At 39.7% G+C, this 22,083-nt stretch overlaps 1 protein-coding gene across 2 annotated transcripts in view; it reads left to right on the top strand.

Moving 5' to 3' along the window:
• The window catches only part of COL24A1 (collagen type XXIV alpha 1 chain), a 235,788-nt gene that overhangs the window by 80,388 nt on the left and 133,317 nt on the right, over positions 1 to 22,083 (top strand). For both annotated transcript variants that reach the window (XM_037906297.2, XM_043552998.1), the window contains exons 13-19: positions 5,024 to 5,077; positions 7,915 to 7,959; positions 14,276 to 14,329; positions 14,431 to 14,475; positions 14,851 to 14,904; positions 15,722 to 15,775; positions 17,557 to 17,610. In XM_037906297.2, coding sequence (XP_037762225.1) covers positions 5,024 to 5,077; positions 7,915 to 7,959; positions 14,276 to 14,329; positions 14,431 to 14,475; positions 14,851 to 14,904; positions 15,722 to 15,775; positions 17,557 to 17,610 — 360 coding nt within the window. The remainder of the gene's footprint in view (positions 1 to 5,023; positions 5,078 to 7,914; positions 7,960 to 14,275; positions 14,330 to 14,430; positions 14,476 to 14,850; positions 14,905 to 15,721; positions 15,776 to 17,556; positions 17,611 to 22,083) is intronic.

Consider the following 22,083-nt stretch of genomic DNA (forward strand, 5'->3'; position numbering starts at 1 on the left):
TTATAAAACTCATGATGATGAAAGTGGAAATATCATGGTTATGGTTAATCTGCCCCTTTGTCTCATCCAGAACATCTTTTGCTCTTTTTTTTCTGTATATAAATCACTACCTACAGTCTGAATCTGAGACCTGGTAATTGGAAAAATTGCCTCGTTGCTTTCTCCATTTCACTTTTGATCCAACTGTTAGTTTCTATTTAAAAAGTTGTGTCTTCATGGGTGTCATTTGGAGTTTAACAAGTTTAACATCTATTGGGGCACACATCCTCACCAAAATGTACTAGTTTTCTTAAAAGAACAGTAAATTAGCCTTTGACTATGGCTTCCCAGAAGGTGGCCTTGAATAAGCAAAAGATATTTTAATAACATGGCACTATGTCAAATAAAATTTTACGATACAATTTCAGAGGCCAGTTGAAAATTTGGTCCAGAGAGTATAGGTTTTCAAGTTAATTTCAAAGTCTGTCTTATTTAATAATGAACATTATGAACCTTTACTGAATCAACAACCACATAAGGAGTAAATGCTATACAGTCTATTTATGTTATGAAAAACTTGTACCTTAAAATTAAAAAATAACAATTGTCACTTGAGAGCACCATGATCAGATATTGAATACAATTTTCACAGTCTGATAGGTGAGCCTGTTTGTTGCTTAGAAATGGCCTGAATCATTTTTGCTGAAAACTGGTCAGTTTGGAGGGATATTTTTTGGCTTTAACACACGCAGACTTTAGCAGAATTTTCTGAGAAATTGGCCGTTTGTTAGTTTGCAACAGAATGCAAAAAAAACCTTGGGCCAGGGTCATCCTGTGTTTGGGAGGGCTTCAGCCAGTGAAAATTCAGGAGCTTGATGGCAGAAACTTTGACAAAAGGAAGAGGTAGCAGAAAATGGCAGCAAACATCCCTTCCTCAGTGGGCTTTTAGAAGGCCAGTGCAGCCCAAAAAAGTTAACTGTGTTTGCCAGGACAGGGATGTTGCCTGGCGATGCCTTGATTCGGTGCATCCTCTGGCCACCTTCACCATCGGAGCGTCTCTGTAGTGTCAGCTGCTAAGAAAAGCTGGCCTCTTGCTCTCCCAGCAGAAGGCCCGTTAAGAGGGCAACAGTGGTGATGTCAGGGTGGTAACAGCTTTTTGATGTTGCGGCTTCACTTTTGGTAGATACAGCCTGGTCAGTTGAGCATGTCTGCATTTTGTTGTGAATAAGCCACATTCCTCTATTTAACTAGAAATCTAAAGGATATTAAATTGTATCTGTGTGATGTTGGTACGTTTACACTGTTGTAGGAACTTTAATGGTTTAACTTCTTTTATGGATTTTAATACAATGTCCAGTAATGAATTTCCACATTTACTTATGTTAAATATTGAGATCACCATAGCCATCCAATGGAGTTTTTTAATGTATGAATCATAAAACATTGAATAGTTTGTTGTGTATTTTGAATGTGCAAAGCTGCTACAGAGCATGGAGAATGTTTCAGAATTGATCTGGAGAACATCGGACAAATTAAAACTTCAGATGCAGTCACAGACAGTAATTTGTCAGGGCTTAAACTCCTTGGGTGAAATCCTGGCCCCACTGATGACATTGGAAATGCTCTCATTGACTTCAGGAGAGCCAGGATTTAGGCCCCCATTACTCCCTGGAGTGCTGAAGTATTGAGTTGACTTGCTGTTTGTAATAAACAACCATCTACTATGCAACAGTCCATTCAATATTACCTGTCTTTCTCCTTTTCATAATTGATATTTTATTATTTGTGTTAAAAATACAGTGTTAATTCATTGTAATGATTACAATTCAAAAGTCAGCACATGAATTAGAATGAATAAATCAAATTAATTCACATTATGATGAAAATATGAGGAATTATGAGCCTAGTAACTTATTGCAAGATACTATATAGGCTATTAATGGTACATTCACAGAGGAATAGGAGTGGGATATATTCTTGTCCACAGTGAAAACTGACTGGAACAAAATAAGACAAGACTGAAAAGTACAAGACAAAGTATAAGTAAATAAGACCAAACCAGACAATACAAGACAAAACAAAACTAGCTGGAACAACTCTAGTTCAATGGTTGTGGAGGAGAGAAGAGTTATACAAGGTAATTTTCCCTTATTATTTAGTTAAACTCCAGTTCTTATGATGACACCAAAGTAAAAGACTAATAGTTTTGATTAAAGAAAAACATGGCTGAGAAATCCAGAGGTATTTTGAATTACAGGGCAAACTTCCCACCTCCCTACTGCAACTGTTAAGGTTCCTTTCAGTTCCCGGCCTGTGGTTCCTGTTTATCCATTGTTAGGCACCCCTTTTTCCCCTTCCCAGCTCTTAACTAAAGATATTTAGCTCTGATAAATCATGAGCTAGACAACCTAAGGAAGGAAGGTTGAAAGGGCTAAACTAATAGTTTGTGTGACCTGAGGCACTTTTGAGCATGGCTCACTGGAGGTGAAAGGTTAGTATCTTAACCTCCTCTTGCAGCTATACAAAGAGACTATAACCTTGTAAAACACCTGAGAGCAGAAAAGGTAATGTTTGTGAAATAATTACATGCAGGATGAAAGAAACTGCTCCCTCCAGTCCGTGGGAATGGAAGGGTGGTTCCGGTTAATGTGTGTTGTGTAGTTGTGAATTCTAACATGCACACTCACAAATATTTGCAAAAACAATGAGAAGTACTTGTGGCACCTTAGAGACTAACAAATTTATTTGGGCATAAGCTTTCGTGGGCTAAAATCCACTTCATCAGATGCATGGAGTGGAAAATACATGCATCTGATGAAGTGGGTTTTAGCCCACGAAAGCTTATGCCCAAATAAATTTGTTAATCTCTAAGGTGCCACAAGTACTCCTCGCTGTTTTTGCTGATACAGACTAACACGGCTACCACTCTGAAACCTGTCACAAATATTTGTAAATCTCAGTGCAAACACTCCCAAAGGTTTGTTCTGGATCCTAGCTTATCCTGGGGCTCAGCCTTGGGCAGTAGTTCTCAACCTGTGGCCCAGTCAGCACACAGCTGCGGTCAATGTGACATCCTCAAAGCCATACAGGTAGTACTGGATGCGACCCACATGACAATTGTTATGCAGCCCACAATGGTAAATAGGTTGAGAACTACTGACATAGGATGAACCATGACTAGGAACAAATGTTTATTTCCTGGAACAAACTATTGTGGAATATCTACAGTACACTAGAATTTACAATTGTGGTAGTTAACTTAAATTACCTGAGCTAAATCCTGTTGCAGAAGTTGCAGTATGAACAAGACAAACCCTATGAGAATGCACTGAGAAGGTTAGGGATGGATCAGAGCAATTGTGGAGGGATGGCCAGTAAGTCTATAAGTGGTGTTAATCCACTGGCCGAAACACCTGTGAGGATGGAAGGGAAACATAGCAAACTGTGTCCTCTAGTATAGTCTAAAAATACTATGAACTGTCCATTCAAATACCATGTTCCCTACTTTTAGGATGTGTTGGCAAATTTAGCACAAAATTGCGCTGGAATTTTACAGCTGTATCACAAGCTCATACGTCCAAGATCATTCTTGCCTCTCTTACAACCCTGGTGCTTGCAAGATATTTTACTCTCATACTATCTATATTTAGGATTTTTTTTTCCTGGATGTATTAGCTTGCATTTTTCCAAGCGGAATCCCCTCCCAATTTAGTATCATCTGCAAATTTCATTGGTGTGCTGTTTTGCTACCTCTTCCAGATTATTAAGAAATGTGTTAAATCAGACTGGTTCTAGCATTAGTAGGGCTCTGCACAGTTCTCCACTACACACCTTCCCTCCAACTTAATATATTGGCATTGATCACTACATTTTTTGTGCTCTTGTTTACAACAGAATTGTGCTGCTCTTGTGGGCATTAACTTTTGTGCACCACCGCACTGAATCCACTCTCTCCCACATGTGGCTCTTCCAGTTGGTTAGTGAGCATTTGGTAGCGATAGGAAATCAATAGGAATTAAAATAATTCAATCAATTCGTGTTTCCTTTCCAGGGGCAACATCTGGGGAAGTAAAATAGGATCCATAATAGGGAGCAAAAAAGATCATGGTTCCAGCAAGGCAGGACTTCGAGTCCTGCAGCCCCAGACAACAATGCTAATTTTGGCTCAAAATTGAAATTTCACTTGTCCAATCAGATTCCAGGTGCATCCTGGTGACTACATAGCATCACTACCCCAATATCTAAACTCTGAAGTCAACACTCTGCTAATATGAATGAGGAAATTCATACCTCATTTGGTGCTATTGTTTCAGTCTCTAGCTGCAGACTCAACCAGGCAAGCATGCATTAGTTTACATTGGCAAAGATAACTTTGCATACAGAATGGTTAGAAAATGAAGGTTTAATTCTGAGCAGTGCTGAGTCCCTCATATTGGTCATTGATTTTAATGCACGTTTGTCATATTGAGTCTTCATCCATAAATATTAAAAAACAGTCTTAGGTAAATGCTATATGGCATGGGGGAGGTGTGATCTTGTAGTAAAGGCACGGAGCTGGGTACCAGAAGACCCCAAACAAACATTCCAATGGGCACTTGCATAGTATCGACCTCATAAGGGCTCAGTAAGATGATAACGTCATATTCTTGCAACTTAAAATGGCATCCAAAAAATCTTCTCAAATCTTTCTTGGATGGGATTTTGGAGTAAGACAATGAAGTGTGTTTTGAATTTTGCAGCTGAAATGGTTTATTTTCCCCCCATCTTACTTTCTAGTACCTTTGGTCAATTTGGGTTGGGGTTTTCAAGGGATCCTATGGGAATTAGGTGTCCAAATCCCATAAAAATTCAATGGGGGTTGTGCACCTGACTCTTGTAAGCTTCTTTTAGAACCTCCCAGCTTTGGATAAGAAAGGGCAAGTCATTTGTTCTTGCCAAATTTCTTAGTGTGTACGCATTTCTTACATATTTCCAAGTGTAATGTGAAGAATAATATCCGGTGTGTGCTGTGATTCTAACAGTGTTACCTCTCTCTTGTTACCAGGGTTTTCCAGGTGACTTTGGAAACAGAGGCCCCCCTGGTGCAGATGGGAGTCCTGTAGGTATCAAATTGTGTGTGTGACTTTGCAATTTACAACATGGTGGTATTAAAATGTGTCATTGATAGAACCTGTCCAAAAACCGAACAAACCCCTTGAAAAGGAGGAGATTCAATGCAGTCCACTAGAAATTTGCTATCACTCTTGATTTTACATTGAAGGTGCTCAGATAAGAGAGAGAGAGATTCTGAAAGCTGCTGAATGTGGCCAGCTCCCATTAGGAGCTGCAGATGCTCAGCTCCCTTCAGGATCAAACTCTTGCCTGTTTAAGGCTAACTAAACAAATCTGCATTCTTGCTAAAATTCTTAGTGACCAGGGCCCTAGGACATGGCTTTGCTTGATATGATACAGTTCCAGGGTCTCTTAAAAAGGGGATATTCTGAAGTTGTTTCTCAGGAAACTGGCTCTAGTATGTTCAGATATTTACTAGCTTTAACCTTTGAACTATTACTGAATAAGCTTCTGGACCTGTCTTTTGCTTGTCTGTCTTTTAGTAACTCAGCATTAGTAGGGCAGCCGCTCTTTCTTTAGAAACATCTCTTCAGAATAATGTGCTCTGATGATGCAGTAATCAAAACATGTGACAGTCATCATGTCATTGTTTCAGTACTGATTTCAAAGGAGCTTCTCTCTTGCCCTGTTCTTAGTTGACTCTGGCTGCAGCCTCTTAGCTGTGGATTCCCCTGGCTTGGAGAAGCTCCCCATAGATGTAGAGCTAAATTACCTGGTTCCTCCAACACCCTTCCTGTGGTCCCTGACACAATGAACAGGGAGTAGGAGTGGCCAGATTGCAGCTGTTCTCAGCTGATGGATGTTCCCTTGGGAAAGATGGGCAGTTAGTGCCTACGGGCTACTCTAACCTGGGTGAGGGCCAGGAGCTGGGCGAAGAACCAGGGAACTGTAACAAAATCTCTGAGGATGACCCCTCCTCTGCTGCACCAACTGGAAACTCTTTAAAGTTTTGCTGGTGCCTTGATTGCCCAGTGGCACCAGGATTTTGGCACGCAGTAAATGTATTCAGCATTTCTGCTCTCTGGAATGAAGCTCACCAAGAGGTTAGGTAATATAATATCTTTCACTTCTGTGGCACTTTTCATCTTGAAAGAACTCAAAGGGCTTTATTAGTGTAACCAACTGCCGTGCAAATTATACACAAGGGTCAGTTCGTTCTGTCCCTCTCCAAAGCAGATGCGTTCTTTCCACCAGAACTGAAGGGGAAGAGCAACACTTGAATAGAGGCAAACTCAGAAAGTTTAGGTCCTAAATTACAGACTCTGCATTACAAAGAACTGCATTTTAGCACCACACGTTTAAAATGAGTTTCTTCTAATCTACCAAGACAGCTGCTGATATCACAGCCTCCTCAAATAGCCAGTGAAAAACCCACCCTGCAGGGCTGGTTCAGGCAAGGTGCCAAGTCTGCAGCTGCAGGGGGCTGGAGGTCAGGTTGAAATCTAATGTGATATTTACTAAGAGTACTCTAGTGCTGATAATGTGGAGCAGGAGCTACTGCATGCTGACTGGGAGTTCTGCGGTGATAAGAGATAGCGGTCCCTGGAGACTCAGGAAGTCTCCCCCGTTATCTCAGCTATGGCTGGGACAAATCATACTCTCCACATCCCAGCCTCCTTCTGTTTACCAGGATTACCCCATCCCTGTTTTCATGTTTCTGTCCCTAGCCCTTAATCATGTACATGTTACATTCCCCATCCACAGCCCACTGCAGAATAGAACCCTCCCAGCTGGTACGGCGGAGGAGTTTGGGGCTGGTGGATGGGTGGCGGGGCAGAGAAGGAGGAAGTTACCTTTTAAATCTTTTGGTCTCACAGCTGGAAAGCCCAATACAATAGCTTCACCATGGGCCAAGATTTGCTTTCGTACTCCCCACCTCCAACATTGGGATGTGAAGGGATGCACTGAGCCCCTAACATAATTTCTATCACCTGGATGGCCACATGGTAATTAAGCTGCATAGCGTCTGAGCCTGGAAGGAGGCAGACCTGGGTGGCTAAAGGGAGAGAGCATAGAATCATCATAGAATCATAGAATATCAGGGTTGGAAGGGACCTCAGGAGGTCCTGTAGTCCAACCCCCTGCTCAAAGCAGGACCAATCCCCAACTAAATCAGAGATTGCAGTCTTTAATGCTGGGTAACCCGTAAGGTTCGTAGCACCTTTGAGGCTCTGCAACCACAGAGTTTAATTTGAGCAGGAAAGAGTCAGTAGTTTGTTAAAATTGCTAAAAAAGTTTGAAGTAATTTATTTTTTGAAACTTATTTAAAAATATTCTCCAGCTGTAAAAGAAGGAATAATTATAATGAACTGTCTGTTCACTTCAGATGTGCACTAGAATTTGAATCAGTTTTAGATATAAGTAAACAGTTGCCCATAAAGAGATCATTGCCTTTCAAGGCAGTCTGCAAAGAAATTCATTTTAAAATGGAGCTTGGGCCTTTTTTGGCGTCCTAGTTATAGATAAAGGGAGCCTGACAAGCTGTTCCCCCCCCCCCCAAAAAATTGTTTTCCCACTCCTCTTTAGTTTCCCCCCCTTAAAATAGCAGGAATGTCAAGTCTGATCTTCCCTGGTTTTAGAGGCAGGATTTCATTTCTCACGTCATGTTTATTATGGGTTCTCTTACCTTAATAAAAGGGCTTTTAGAACATACATTCTTTATGCATAATATTAGTCATCTTTCAGGCCCTATTTATACATAAGAGAGAAGCCAGAATTCCAATTTCTTTTTCTTTGCAGATCACCTTTCATTACCTTGCTATTTGTGGGGATGTATTAAAATATTAAAGTGCTGATTGTTCCATATTCACTCTTTCTTTAAAGGGAGTTGTTGGTGGCGTTGGGCCTCCTGGATTTCCTGGGCTGAGAGTGAGTGTAACTTTTTCCCATTTATTTGAACTTCATTAAAATATTTACATTTCGTCTCTGTGTCCAGAATCCTAATAATAAATCTCAAAACTAAGAGATTCTGGGGTTGTTATTTAAATCTAATCTTATTTTAATGAACTGCTCTGGTCATTCTAATAAAATAATATTACAGCATTGCTCTTCCATCATTACAGTTTGAACATTTGTATACTTAATAACATAAATCCAGTCTCAGCAGATCAGAACTTTTGTTTGAAACAGCTCAGCTTGCCAGTTCATTCCCTCGAACTCATTTTGATTTTGCTGTTAGGTGCAATATTTTCCACACACAATATAATTAAGGTATATAGTCCCAATTCATCTCTGGTGTAAATTCATTCTGTTCAGGGCAGAATTTGGCCTGATATAGAATCATAGAAATAGGGGAATGGGCAGGGCCTTGAGAGGTCACCTATTGCAATGGTTCTCAACCAGGGTTACACGTACACCTGGGGGTACGCAGAGGTCTTCCAGGGGGTACATCAACTCATTTAGATATTTGCCTAGTTTTACAACAGGCTACATAAAACGCACTAGTGAAGTGAGTACAAACTAAAATTTCATACAGACAATGACTTGTTTATACTGCTCTATATACAATACACTGAAATGTAAGTACAGTATTTATATTCCAATTGATTTATTTAATAAATTATATGGAAAAATGAGAATGTAAGCAATTTTTCAGTACTAGTGTGCTGTGACACGTTTGTATTTTATATCTGATTTTGTAAGCAAGTAATTTTAAAGTGAGGTGTAACTTGGGGGTGCGCAAGAGATATCAGACTCCTGAAAGGGGTAGAGTAGTTTGGAAAGGTTGACAATCGCTGACCTATTCCATCCCCCTGTGCTGAGGCAGGACCTAGTCGATCCCTGACAGATGTTTGTCTAACCTGTTTTTAAAAACCTTCAATGACAGGGATTCCACAACCTCTCTTAGTAATCTGTTCAAGTATTTCACTATCCTTATAGTTAGAAAGCTTTTCCGAATATCTAAAAAAAGAAATCTCCCTGGCTGCAGATCTAGCTAATTACTTCTTGTCCTACCTTCAGTGGACATGGAAGACAATTGACCACAGTCCTCTTTATAAGAGCCCTCAATGTATTTGGACTGTTATCAGGTTCCCCTTTCAGTCTTCTTTTCTCAAAAATATGCCTTAAATATGTCTAAAAGCAGAATCACATAGTGCTGTTTCCTGTGTCTCCCTCAAAATGTTCTATTTTATATATGCTATTAGTAAATGACTTTTTACAGTAAGTCATCACCTGGATGACCAGATGATAATTAAGCTGCATTGCAGATGATAATGCATATAATGCAGATGTGGCCAAATTCTAATTATACAAATATAACCCCATCAAGGAAGCATGCTTCCAATGACATAGGGAAGGATAGGAGAGAGATCCTGGAGGCCAAATTTAGGCTGCTAAGTAAGAGATTGAAGTCCAGGATCGCCGTGGTAGCATTCTCTGAAATGCTTCCAGTTCCATGCGCAGGGCCACCTATACAGGCAGAACTGCAGGGTCTCAATGCGTGGACGAGACGATGGTGTAGGGAGGAGGGTTTAGATTTATTAGAAACTAGGTAAACTTTTGGGAGCGGGGGAGCCTATACGGGAAGGATGGGCTCCACCTAAACCAAATGGAACCAGATTGCTGGCGCTTAAAATTAAAAAGGTCGTAGAGCAGTTTTTAATCTAAGGGCTGGAGGAAAAGCCGATAGGTGTGGAGGAGCACGTGGTTCGGACATCCCTTAGGGGAGGATCTATAAATGGAGATTCCCTACGCCTTAATAAGAAGGAGAGGGTGGAAGATGATAAAATACAGGTAGGATCTGATGAGAAACAGTCAAAAGAAAAAAAGTCCCATTGAATTACATCATGTAATGGCAGACAGCGAGAAAGTGACAAGTTTTTAAAGGGCTTATATACCAGTGCTAGAAGTCTAAATAATAAGATGGGCAAACTAGTGCCTCATATTAAATGAGGATATTGAGATAATAGGCATCACAGAAACTTGGTGGAATTAGGTTAATCAATGGAACACAGTAATATCCGGGTACAAAATATATCGGAAGGACAGAACAGGTCGTGCTGGTGTGGGAGTGGCACTATATGTGAAAGAAAGCGTAGAATCAAAGGAAGTAAAAATCTTAAATGAATCAAACTGTACCATAGAATCTCTATCGATAGTAATTCCATGCTTGAATAATAAGAATATAGCAGTAGGGATATATTACAGACCACCTGACCAGGATGGTGCTAGTGACGCTGAAATGCTCAGGGAGATTGGAGAGGCTATTAAAATAAAAAACTCAATAATAGTGGGGAATTTCAACTATCCCCATATTGACTGGGTATATATCACCTCAGGAAGGGATGCAGACATAAAGTTTCTTGATATCTTAAATGACTGCTTCTTGGAGCAGCTAGTCCTGGAACCCACAAGAGGCAATTCTTGATTTAGTCCTAAGTGGAGCACAGGATCAGGTCCAAGAGGTGAATATAGCTGGACAGCGTGGTAATAGTGACAATAATATAATTAAATTTAACCTCCCTGTGGCGGGGAAAACACCACAGCGGCCCAATTCTGTAGCATTTAATTTCAGAGAGGGGAAATACACAAAAATGAGGAGGTTAGTTAAACAGAAATTCAAAGGTACAGCACCAAAAGTAAAATCCCTGCAAGCTGAATGGAAACTTTTTAAAGACCCCATAATAGAGGCTCAACTTAAATTTATATGCCAAATTAAAAAACATAGTATTCTGAAGGCCAAGACTATAACAGGGTTCAAAAAAGAACTAGATAAATTCTTGGAGGATAGGTCCATCAATGGTTATTAGCTGGGATGGGCAGGGATGGTGTCTCTACCTCCATTTGCCAGAAGCTGGGAATGGGTGACGGGATGGATCACTTGATGATTACCTATTTTGTTCATTCCCTCTGGGGCACCTGGCATTGGCCACTGTCAGAAGATAGGATACTGGACTAGATGAACCTTTGGTCTGACGCAGTATGGCCATTCTTATGTCTTTTTCCCCATCTAGTAGCTGGCCCACACAGGTAATGCTTTCAGCTAATGTAATTATTCCTTCAGCGGTTCTCAAACTGTTGGTTGGGAGCCCAAAGTGGGTCATGACCCCATTTTAATGGGGTCACCAGGGCTTGCATTAGACTTGCTGGGGCCCGGGGCCAAAGCCCGAGCCCCACTGCCCAAGGCCAACTTCAGTTCTGGGCGGCGTGGCTCAGGTTACAAGTCCCCAGCCCAAGGCTGAAGCTCTTGGGCTTTGGCCCCCTCACCCAGGGAAGTGGGGCTTGGGCTTTGGCTTTAGCCTCCCCACCTAGGGTGACGGGGCTCGGGCAGGCTCAGGCTTCGGTCTCCACTCCTGGGGTCATGCAGTAATTTTTGTTGTCAGAAGTGGGTCCCAGTGCAATGAAGTTTGAGAACCGCTAGCTCAAGAAATAGCATCTGATGCTTTTTAGCAATGAAGGACATGGGTTCAAATCCTGCCATCAGCTCTGGTAGGATCAGTTACCCAAATATATTAATGGTACATAACTATGTGGGGGAATGTGGCATGTTAACAGTTTTAGTTAGGATAGCTCTGTTTGCTTCTAGTTTTTGAGCTTTAAAGATGTTAAAAAAAATTGGTATTTTTGTTTCTTCTCTGTAGGGGTCATGTGAACTTTCATATGAAGTAGGATATAGTTGAGTCCCAGTATTATTATAGTCTTTAAATGCTAGTGTTGTTTATAACATAAAATAAAAAATTCCTTTAAAGGTAAGTTATCCTTTATTGATTTTTTGTTATTGCATTAGCCCAGACAAGACACATTTTCTTGCTAGATAAACCCATTGTGGAGTCAGAGCCTGGTCATGAAAACACTTACGCATATGGATAATTTTACTCACGTGAATTGTCCCATTTGAGTCCATTGGATCATTCCTGGGAGTAAAGTTACTCATGTGCTTAAGTGTTAACAGTATTAGGAACTGCATTTGGATTACAATTAGCTGTTCTCTTCCTTACCTTGGCCTCATCTGGAATTTTTCTTCAAAGACTCTAACAATTGTATCAATCTGTATGTGTCTAATTAAAAAAACGTAATTTACTTATTGGGAAGTAACCTCTCCAGCCCAGAGCTGCTAGGAATTTGCCAGGTCTGACTCGAGCTGTTAATTAAGGGTCGTTAAAAAAGGTGAAAGAGCCACTAATGGATGCGTATACTGTAATTGAGAGTAAGGCACTCAAATTTCCTTGGTGGAGAGACATGTATTTGAAAAAGTAGGTTGGAATTGGTGCTTCCATTGATACTCATCTAATGCTGCTAGGAACAAAACCTCCTAACTGAGAATGAATGAGTTTGTGCAGTTATATTTTCCTTAGTGGACCAATAAAAATGCGATGTAATAAGCATCCTGTCACCATGAATATAGAAGTGAGAAAACAGAGATGTTTAAGTGGAGAGGGCTTTTGCTAACAGATGCATTTTGAGGACAATGAGGGTGAAGGTTGTAAAATTGGATTCAGAAGCTGCGAAACAGTTCTTGAGCTGTGGATCAATCACCAAAGATTCTGCCATTTCTGGATCTGGATAATAAATTCTTACTTTACAAAATAAACATTTCTGCCTGTCTAGCAGTATTTTTAGAAGTATTAGCCTAGTACTACCTTTGATTTTACACTTTTTCTCTGTCTTGCGTTTGTAAAATTACCAATTTAATTGAATCTCAGAACTGTTATTTCGGACAGTCAGTGATAGGTGTCTCAGAGAGAAATTAAGCTTTGACTTTGAAGAGGCAAAGCCTAGAAGAGTAACTGTTTGAATACAAAGAAAATGTGATCTTCCCCAAACAGTCGTATGGAAAGCTGATAGGGGGACAATGTAGGCACAGGGAGAGTCAAATACTGTGAAAGCTCCTGTTCATCACACCCCGGCACACAGTGTCTCATTCAGTCTTCCATTTCCTGACCTCTATTCCTATCTTCTTTTTGTTTGTCCTTCCCTTTCCAATAGTTTAATCTTATTAAGCATTGTATCATTATATTGCTGTTTAAAAAGCAACACTTCTAAGCAGTCATGGAAGCTGGATGCAGATGTAGAGAGACAGTTTTCCTGATAATTTTACCAGGCAGGCATCACTGGGAAGCTGAGTAGTCAATCTTCTCTTTTCAGTCAACTAACCATGAGGCTGTCGGTGGCTGCAGAAGGATTTTTGAACTTTCAAAATGTGTTTTTGGGCTGTTTTAAGTACCGAATATATCAGAAGTGTAGGAGGCTGCACCTGGGAAGCTCTCTCATCTTCTCTGTTATTTCCATTATCTCAGCAAATGATGAAAGACCTCATCCTCATACTTTTCTTTGCATTCTTGGATGGCATCTCCAGCAACTGGGACACACCATTTTGCTGTTTTCTTTTCAAATTGTAGAATCAATGGCAGGAAGCAGAAAAGCGTTTTTCTCTGTATTGATGATTGTAGCCATTATCAGATCATTTCTCATGTTCATCTAACCATCATGCATGAATATCATTGTTGATTCTTTTAGTTTTACCTTTAATTTTTTCTCTGTTTCTTCTCTTGCAGCAGCTAGTAGTGGAAGTGCAAGTTTAAATCACCTGGAGGAGTAGTATAGTAATTAATTTGATATAGTTAACCTTTATTTACTGGTGAAGATGCATGAGAATGAAAGAACCCGGCTTGGCTGCTTGAGTTTAGGCTAAATGTGCACAGCTGCATCTTTTCATTTGTATATTGGGTGTACTTGATATGGAAATCACTGAGATTCCTTTACAAGAGTCACGTTTCAAAGCAGAATAATTCATTTAAATCAAATTTGGTGCTGACAGAAAAGGGCTGGATTTGGCAGTCCCAGCATGGACTGAAGTTTTTATGTTTATGTACTGAACAGGTACAGACTGTACAGTTACAATACAAGTGCAAGCTTTCTCACACTGCCCCGCCAGATATGCATCTATCCTTTTCTGGGTGCATGACATTTAGGAATGAGGGGGTAGTTTAGTTCATGGTGCTTCTGCTGAGATAGAGGATGCCAGTAATGTGGAGGTTTTGTGATCTGGATACTTGTCCATGAGTACCTGGATTTGCATCTCCAAACAGATGAAAACACTTTCAGTCACTGCCAATCTGGGCTGGAACGCAACCAATAACATAGAAGCAAAAGATACTTTATGGCATTTCCAGTTCCCTGAATCATTCAGGAAGCAGTCCCCCTGTAAGTAAAAGTTTAATGCATTTTATTTTCTGTTGTTTAGGGTGTTGTTGGGCCTGTGGGACCGAGTGGACCTTCTGGAATTCCTGGGCCTCTGGTATGGCATTAAGCAGAACTCACATTACCATTTGCCAATTGCCTTGACTATTTTTCAAATAATAGTCAAACATTGTTTGTTTGTTTTTTAATTTTTAATAGGGTCTTCCAGGGAGTATGGGGCAGCCTGGAATGAAAGGTGATAAGGTGATCTAAATATTTCCATTCTCATAGAGATATATTACATTTAGACAGTCTTTCTCACATCTGTTTTGCAAAGCCCCCTTTTTCATTTTTTTCCTCTTTTGTTTTCTTTTTATCAAGCTATTGCAAACTGAGGGTGTGATTCTACAAACATTACTGGGCATAGTGCTGACTACCATGAATAGTGCTGTCAAGCGCTGTGTTAGTCATGTTTGCAGGATTGGGTCCTACAGCGGTACACCGTGCACTGTTCTTCAAAAAACCATGTTATAGTTTTAAATACTGAACATTGATTTAAGTCTTTCTGCTTTTGTGAATCTGAAAAATACACTATTTAAGCTGCATATATATGTCTGTTTAAAATAATATGTTGTTTAGGGTGAACAAGGCATTGCAGGAGAGCTGGGAGAGCTGGGATATCCAGGAGACAAGGTAAATTAGGATGGCACTTTTTTGCCATATCTTCTGGTCTAATAATCCCAATGGCCTTTTCTTTTTTTAAATTGCAGCAAGTAATTTACAATCAAATAGAATTCGGCGATATCAGTTGAATACCCCAGCACTATTTTATTTTCTGTACTGTTATTTTAATCAATTTCTTTGTGAAAATAATGATCAGAGGCATGTAAAATGTATGGGCCAAATTCTGGCTGCCATGAGTGCACTTATGCATGTCAGAAAACATGCTGTAAGAAAAGGGAGGACAGAGCAGTCTAATTCCCACCAAAACTTACTGAGAGCTTGTTATACAGGTCATTTGCAACAGAAGCCAAGAAGCGTCTTGGGGTGGAGCCTACAGTTTTAATGACCCAAAGAACCTGAAAATTGTGGTCAGCAGCCCGGCAAAACTGTGTTATCAGACAGCCCATATGATGCCCCTGGATAAAATGAAAATAGTTAATAAACAAGCTTTTTGCTCCTATTTGAGTAATGGAATCTTTGGTAGCTAATCCATAACTCCTAAATTACCCAAGGGATTTGTTTTTATAAAAATTCTAAGCTGATATGTTGTTGTTGTTGTTGCCGTGCAACTAATTAAAATAGCATAAACTAACTGAATTATTTTGCTGTAACACGAATGTAAGAGTTTGATTCAGATCCTGCTCAATGGATTTGAAATTTGGTCTGAATGTTGAGCTGATATTTAATTAATTTTGCACAAGTGGGAAAGTATAATCAGTTTTTTACTACGTGCAATGTTATAAATAATTTTCAACAACAATATTTAACAGCTTTTTTTTTTTTTAAGGGTTCTGTTGGTTTGCCAGGACCAGCAGGAATCAGAGGAAAGCCAGGGCCTCCTGTAGGTTTGAACACTTATTTTGTTTACTCTGGTTACATCAGTATGTGTCACGAGGATTGATACTTGTTTGTGTCATTCAGCCAATCCAAATGCTTTGGGGAACAATTCTGATCTCACTAGCATTGGTGTAAATTGGGAGTTAACACCGTTGGAGTCAAGAGAGTTATACCCCTGGTGTAACTGAGAACAGATTCTGGTCCAGAGGAGGGCATTTTGCTGCTCAGTCATTAATCTGGTAGTTCAGATTTCCCATGGAGTGTAGAAGGTCCCTTGGATATTTAGCAAAAAGAAAAGGAGTACTTGTGGATGCATCCGATGAAGTGAGCTGTAGCTCACGAAAGCTTATGCTCAAATAAATTGGTTAGTCTCTAAGGTGCCACAAGCACTCCTTTTCTTTTTGCGAATACAGACTAACACGGCTGTTACTCTGAAACTTGGATATTTAGGGCTCACTTAATCATCACCATAATAATAAATCACTTACCCCAAGATACAAATAAAGTAAGGCTTGAATTCATTCTTAGAAGTTCTGCTGGCTTATGATTAAGCCTGTGTGCTTGTCAGTTGCTTTTAGACAACTCTGCCATACCACTGCTCCTTCTGCCTTTGAAGAACCTGTGACAAGGAAGCAGCACTGAAGAGGATGTAGTATTGCCAGTCTTTTACCTGCCTTTTTGCACTGCTGATGCTGCAGGATTGTGGTGGCGGGCAAGGGACAGCACTTAAAATGGTTTAAGCAGTAGAAGAAGGGATATTTTGATTGTAATAATGCAACTGTTGGGTCTTGGAATTCTCATTACCAAAAATTTGAGACTTTTGCTCTTTTTTTGCCATGGCCAGACTGACTTTCTGCATAATTCATAGTGGCAAACACAACCAGCCCGCTTAATATGTCACTAGAACTTGTCAGCGGAGTTGGAGCTTTCCTATGCACAGTTTGAACCGTGATGATGGTGTTGCTATTTAGCATCCATAACGTGGTAGGCAATTTACAGAGCAATAAAAAAAAAACAAAAAACCAGTACTTTTCCTTACCTGGGGGAACTCATAAAGTAGAGTCTTGGTCTTGCAAAAAGACTTATGCACACATGCTTAACTTTATGCAGTGAGAGTAGTCCCATTAAATTTAAAGTTAAGCATGTGCCTATGCTTTTTGCTGAATAACTTAAAATAATCAGATGCTTAAGTGCTTTGTTAAATTAAAGTATTGGAAGCAAACACATGCTTAACTTTGCAAACCTCAGTAACATTAAACACATTTATAGGAAGAAGGCCCTAAATTTTAGAAAAAAGAAAAGGAGGACTTGTGGCACCTTAGAGATTAACCAGTTTATTTGAGCATAAGCTTTCGTGAGCTACAGCTCACTTACACTGCATTCAGCGACAGCAACAACAGAGGGAAAGAAATGGGGGAAAGGAGATCAAGATTTAGAAAAATACGGTCATGCAATTTAAAAAAATGTATGTGTAAATCTTCTGTAGCGGAACAACCAAGATATGTAGTTGGACCAGATCCTGCTACCAATGGCAAAACTCCCATTGATTTTAACGGTGCAGGGTTGGGCAAATAAATCTATTGAAAGTATCTATATCAACTTAGTTTTGTAACCCTCATATTCCCTTCATGTGTGTGTGTGTATAATATGCACACAGGTTTAAGAAATATTTTTTCATTATATATATTGATGTTTTTAAGTTGTTTCAAAAATCTAATACAAATCTGCTTCTTGTAAAGCTTTAATTTGCTATCTAAGTTAAAATTTTTGGATTTTTTTTTTTAGGGAAAAATTGGAGATCCTGGACCCCAGGGACCATCTGGTCCTCCTGGGCCTGAGGTAAGAAATTGCTTGAAAGATGTAAATGAAACATTTAATGTTAATTGTGCTTTGAACACAAAACAAAAATTAGAAGGCAAACGTGTGGTCGGTCAGTTCAAAGGTTTAGTTTTATGGTAGAAAGTGGTTTTCAATCATGTCCTTTTACAAATGGATTAGTTCATGTTTTTTTATATGATAAGGTGTTATTGGACAATAACTTTAATACACAGGATTAACACACATTGTACCTTGAATGCTCCTGGATGTGCACCATTCACATGTATGGCTGTGAACAGTTCTCAGTTGATTCCAGTTGTGCATTGTAGCTAGGATGAAGCACATGTGATTCTTAAATCCATATTTCCATATATGAACTCTGCAGCATGTTTATGTTCAAAATTTTTCAAGACTGGCTGTATATTTATGTTTATCTCTTGGGGCAGAGCACATGTAGTTGAGAGGACTGCAAAGCATATACATTGGACAGTCTGGATATATTGTTAAAATTTTAACTTTGGCATAGCAGTTGATTTAGAACTGCTTCATATTCTGGAAGTTTACATGGAATCCAGCTAAATCTTTGAGATATTACATCTGGGTGTTTTTGGCATTTGCATCTTGAGTCACAATATGTAGACTGAATGTTTCAGACTACACAGGAAAGCCACGCCATTTTCTGGACGGAAGAAAGCAACAATTCAGATTATTTTCTTAACCAGCTAACTTTTTCCAACAGATTTATTCAAAAATCTTTATAATCTTTAATATATGTGTATATTTGTAAAATACGCTAAACTTGCTAATGATGATAACGTTTATTAAATGACCATTGTCAACTTAAATAACACATTTACAATTATAAACTGAAAGTGTATTTTAAGAACATATTAACTTAGTTTTTCATAACTGTACAGAGGCTGTCTTTAAAAGTTAGCATTTGCTTTCAGTTTTTACATAGTGCTATCTGAGATGCTGCAGTTAGCTGCTAGCCCTAATATGAGACCTGTGCATATTAGTAGCTTCATTTACATGAGAAATCCCATTGAAGTAGGGGTCAAATATCGGAACCATGAAGGGATAGAGCGTACTCAGTCACTCTGTGGAGGTAGCACATGAACAATCTGGTCCCGGTAGGAGCTGGAAGAGCTCAAGCTTGTACGGTAAGGAGGGAATCTTCAGAGATTTTACCCTATTAAAAGTAATGAGCAAGCAATTTTTCAAAGAATTATAACTAGGCTAAATTTGGGCAGATTTTCACAGGTATGTCAAAATGCACTTCCCTGACAGAAGGTCCCACCCCTACCAATTTGAGCCCCCTGCTTCAAAGCATTGTGAAGGTGGTCTTTTCAAAGAAAAAGTCACCAGGATTTTTTAACATGGGCAAAACAATGTATTTTTCACTAGCCTCATTCTCAGACACAGTTGAACCGTTTTTGTTGAAATTAAAAAACAAACAAACAAAAAACACCTGAGGCAGACATCTGGCATCTAAAATGTCAGCCTGGACAGCTAAAATTCAGCAAAGTTATAAACAATCAAAAACGGGGTCTTATAATGGGGATATAAGGCAACCTTAACAGGTGGTAGTACCTGCTCTGCCTATAATACATTTAAATTTTTAAATTAATATTAGTGTTTTCCGTTTTAATTTTTAATGCAAAACCTAATATGGGATGTAAAACACCTGATGGTATCACATTAGAGATCACAATAGCACACTGTGTGTATGTGTGTTAAAAATAACTCTCTAAAAGTAGCAAAGATATAAGTGGAATTTCAATCATGTATTATATGGGGACAGTCTTCTTCACTTTGCGGAAACGATAAGGCTTTAACATATGCTTTATCAGACCTTTCTATACCACTGAAATTTTGTGTAAATAGATTCCACAGAAGTTTAATTTTAGTTAAAATTTCCTTACTGAAATTGTATAAAAGTTTGCATTTTATACTTGAAAGCTCTTTTACCCTTTTATTTCTTTAAAATGAGGTTATCTCTGAAAAGTAACTCTAAAAATTGCATTGTGAGGTTCCATGTTGACCATCCCTCTCAATGACTCCGGACAAAAATGTTGAGTTTACAAGAAAAAGTTGTTTTTCTAAATGCCAGTCCTGCAAAGCGAGCCTAAAATCTGCAAGTCGAGATAGATTCTTTCTGTTTCATGCTACATCGCCAGTAGTAAAGATTCTATAGACCAAATTCTGCCTTCAGTTATGCCCATGCAACTCTTATTTTCAGTAGAGTTGTGCAGAAGTGAATAAAGATAGAATTTGGCCCTGCATTTGGATTATTTTTTTAAAATCTGTAGATGATATGCAAGGTAGAAAAAAACCAACTTCCCATAGCTGTTTTGGCTTTGCAGTTTTAATAGGATTTAAAAGTGGTACAAAGATTGTCCCTTAAGTACGTAGAAATACAGAGGGACCAGATCTGCTGGGTAGGAAGATGCCATTTTTTACATAGTGATGTTCAAGGAAATCTCACCTTAAAGTAGGGGAAAATGTTAAATTAAGAGACTGCTTATTGCACGAAATTAATCCTTTTTGAACATAATTTATGTTGTTTAAAGAAGGGAATTGGTTTGTTCAGTATAATGTCATCAATAGAGTATGTCATGGATTTGAGTTCCTCTCATGATAGTAATAGTTCTTTTGATGCAAAAGAATGCATACCTGCATGATATTGTATACCATGTCATGCTCTAGATGCATTGTTAACAGGATTAGTGACCAAGCAAGCAAGCATTTCCTGTTGCTCAGGAGGAACAGAGCCCTCAGAAGAAAATCTTTGTCTTGTTATGTAAACAACACTGTGGAATGACCAAGTGTTTGTCTTTGAAAATTTGACTGAACAAATACCACATTTAACACTCCAGAGTTATGCATCCCTGAGCCTTTCTTATGCTGCTCAGGTTGACGTGAGATAAAATGAGCTTTGTCTGTACTATGAACACTTATAAACATGGTCACCATATGGTGAAATATGAGATGCAAATAAGGGCGGGACAGCTGTATTCCACAATCTTTAGAGGAATGTGAATGCCAAGTAGAAGGCAAAAAAACAAAACAAAACAAAAACCCTGCTTAAAAATTAGGATAACCCTGCTGAAAAATGAGGATTGTGTTTTATTTTCCCCATCTTATTTTTGTTCTTAAAAGTGACCTGAATTCCCTGCAAGTTGTTATTTTGACGTAACTAGACCATAAACATACAGTATGGGCAGTAGCAGTGCAGATCTCCCTGCTATGCCCTGCCAGTACATCTCAGGTAGCATTTTTTCTCAAAGCTTCAAAGAAAGCTAGCTGGCACGTGAAGGAGGAGCGCTTTCACTGCTTCCACTGCATTATTGGAGTGTTCAGACATGTCATGCCCCCTCCCCTAACAGTATGTCTACACTGCACCTGGGAGGTGTGATTCCCAATGCTGGCAGACAGAGTCGTGCCCGCTCCTCTCAAGTTTGTGCACTACAAATAGCAGTGTGGACATGGCAGCGCAGGAGGGGGGCATGAGCTAGCCTCCTGAGCTCAGACCCAGGGAGTTGGGTGGCCTTGGACTCAGGTAGCTAGCCCAAGCTGTCACCCATGCAGCAACATCCACGCTGCTATTTTTAGCATATGAGCTTGAGCAGAGCCAGCATGAATCTGTCTATCTGCCCTGAGAAACATACCTCCCAGCTGCAGTGTAGACATAGTCTCTAAGAGGTCCTATAAAGACTGGTTCAAGCCCACACTCTGCTCTTTTTCACATGGTTGAGATTTCTGAACACATCTATTCTCAGACTCAAACCACAGCTGGGACAGTTGTGAGATATAGAAGTTGGGGTGATACAGCCCCACAGGTGCTGAAACTAGATGTGCTGGGGTTGCGGCAGCACCTTCTGGCTTTCATCATATCCAGGGTTTACAGTTTGGTTCAATGGCTCCCAGCTCCCCCAGTATACAAATGTTCCAGCACCCCTGTACAGTCCTTGATTCTTCTCTCATGTAAACTGTTGTAAATCAGGCAATTCCTCCACTGTAGTCAATATTTATCATAGTGTGTGCAAGAGCAGGAATAGACCCACTAGGCCTCACACACACACCCAGATTTTTGCTTTTTATATGCAGTCCAGCCTCAAATAACTCACCAAATCTGTCTTTCCTCTCCAGCTGTGCAACAGAGTTACTTCAGATTAGAGTTTTAGTAACTCCTGATTGCTTTAGGGCCATGAGTGGGTGGCTTAAAGTTTCTGAGAATAAGAGACAAGTGTGTGTGTTGGGGTGGGGGGAGAATAGAGGGTCTCATATTCATTCACTTTCTGGGTGGCTCCAGGACCCTTGGCTAGGGAGTGCATTTTTTCAATCTGGGAACTGTGCACCATCAGGCCAACCCTTCTTCTGGGTATGCTTCCACTGAACCAGGATCCACTGCATTCCAGGGTATTTACTGCTAAGAGGGCAGAAGATATTTTTAGCAGACCCTTTACCGTAGTGTGTTTTTTGAGCCATTGA

Source organism: Chelonia mydas, chromosome 8 (assembly GCF_015237465.2).
Source record: "Chelonia mydas isolate rCheMyd1 chromosome 8, rCheMyd1.pri.v2, whole genome shotgun sequence".
Taxonomy (NCBI): Eukaryota; Metazoa; Chordata; order Testudines; family Cheloniidae; genus Chelonia; species Chelonia mydas.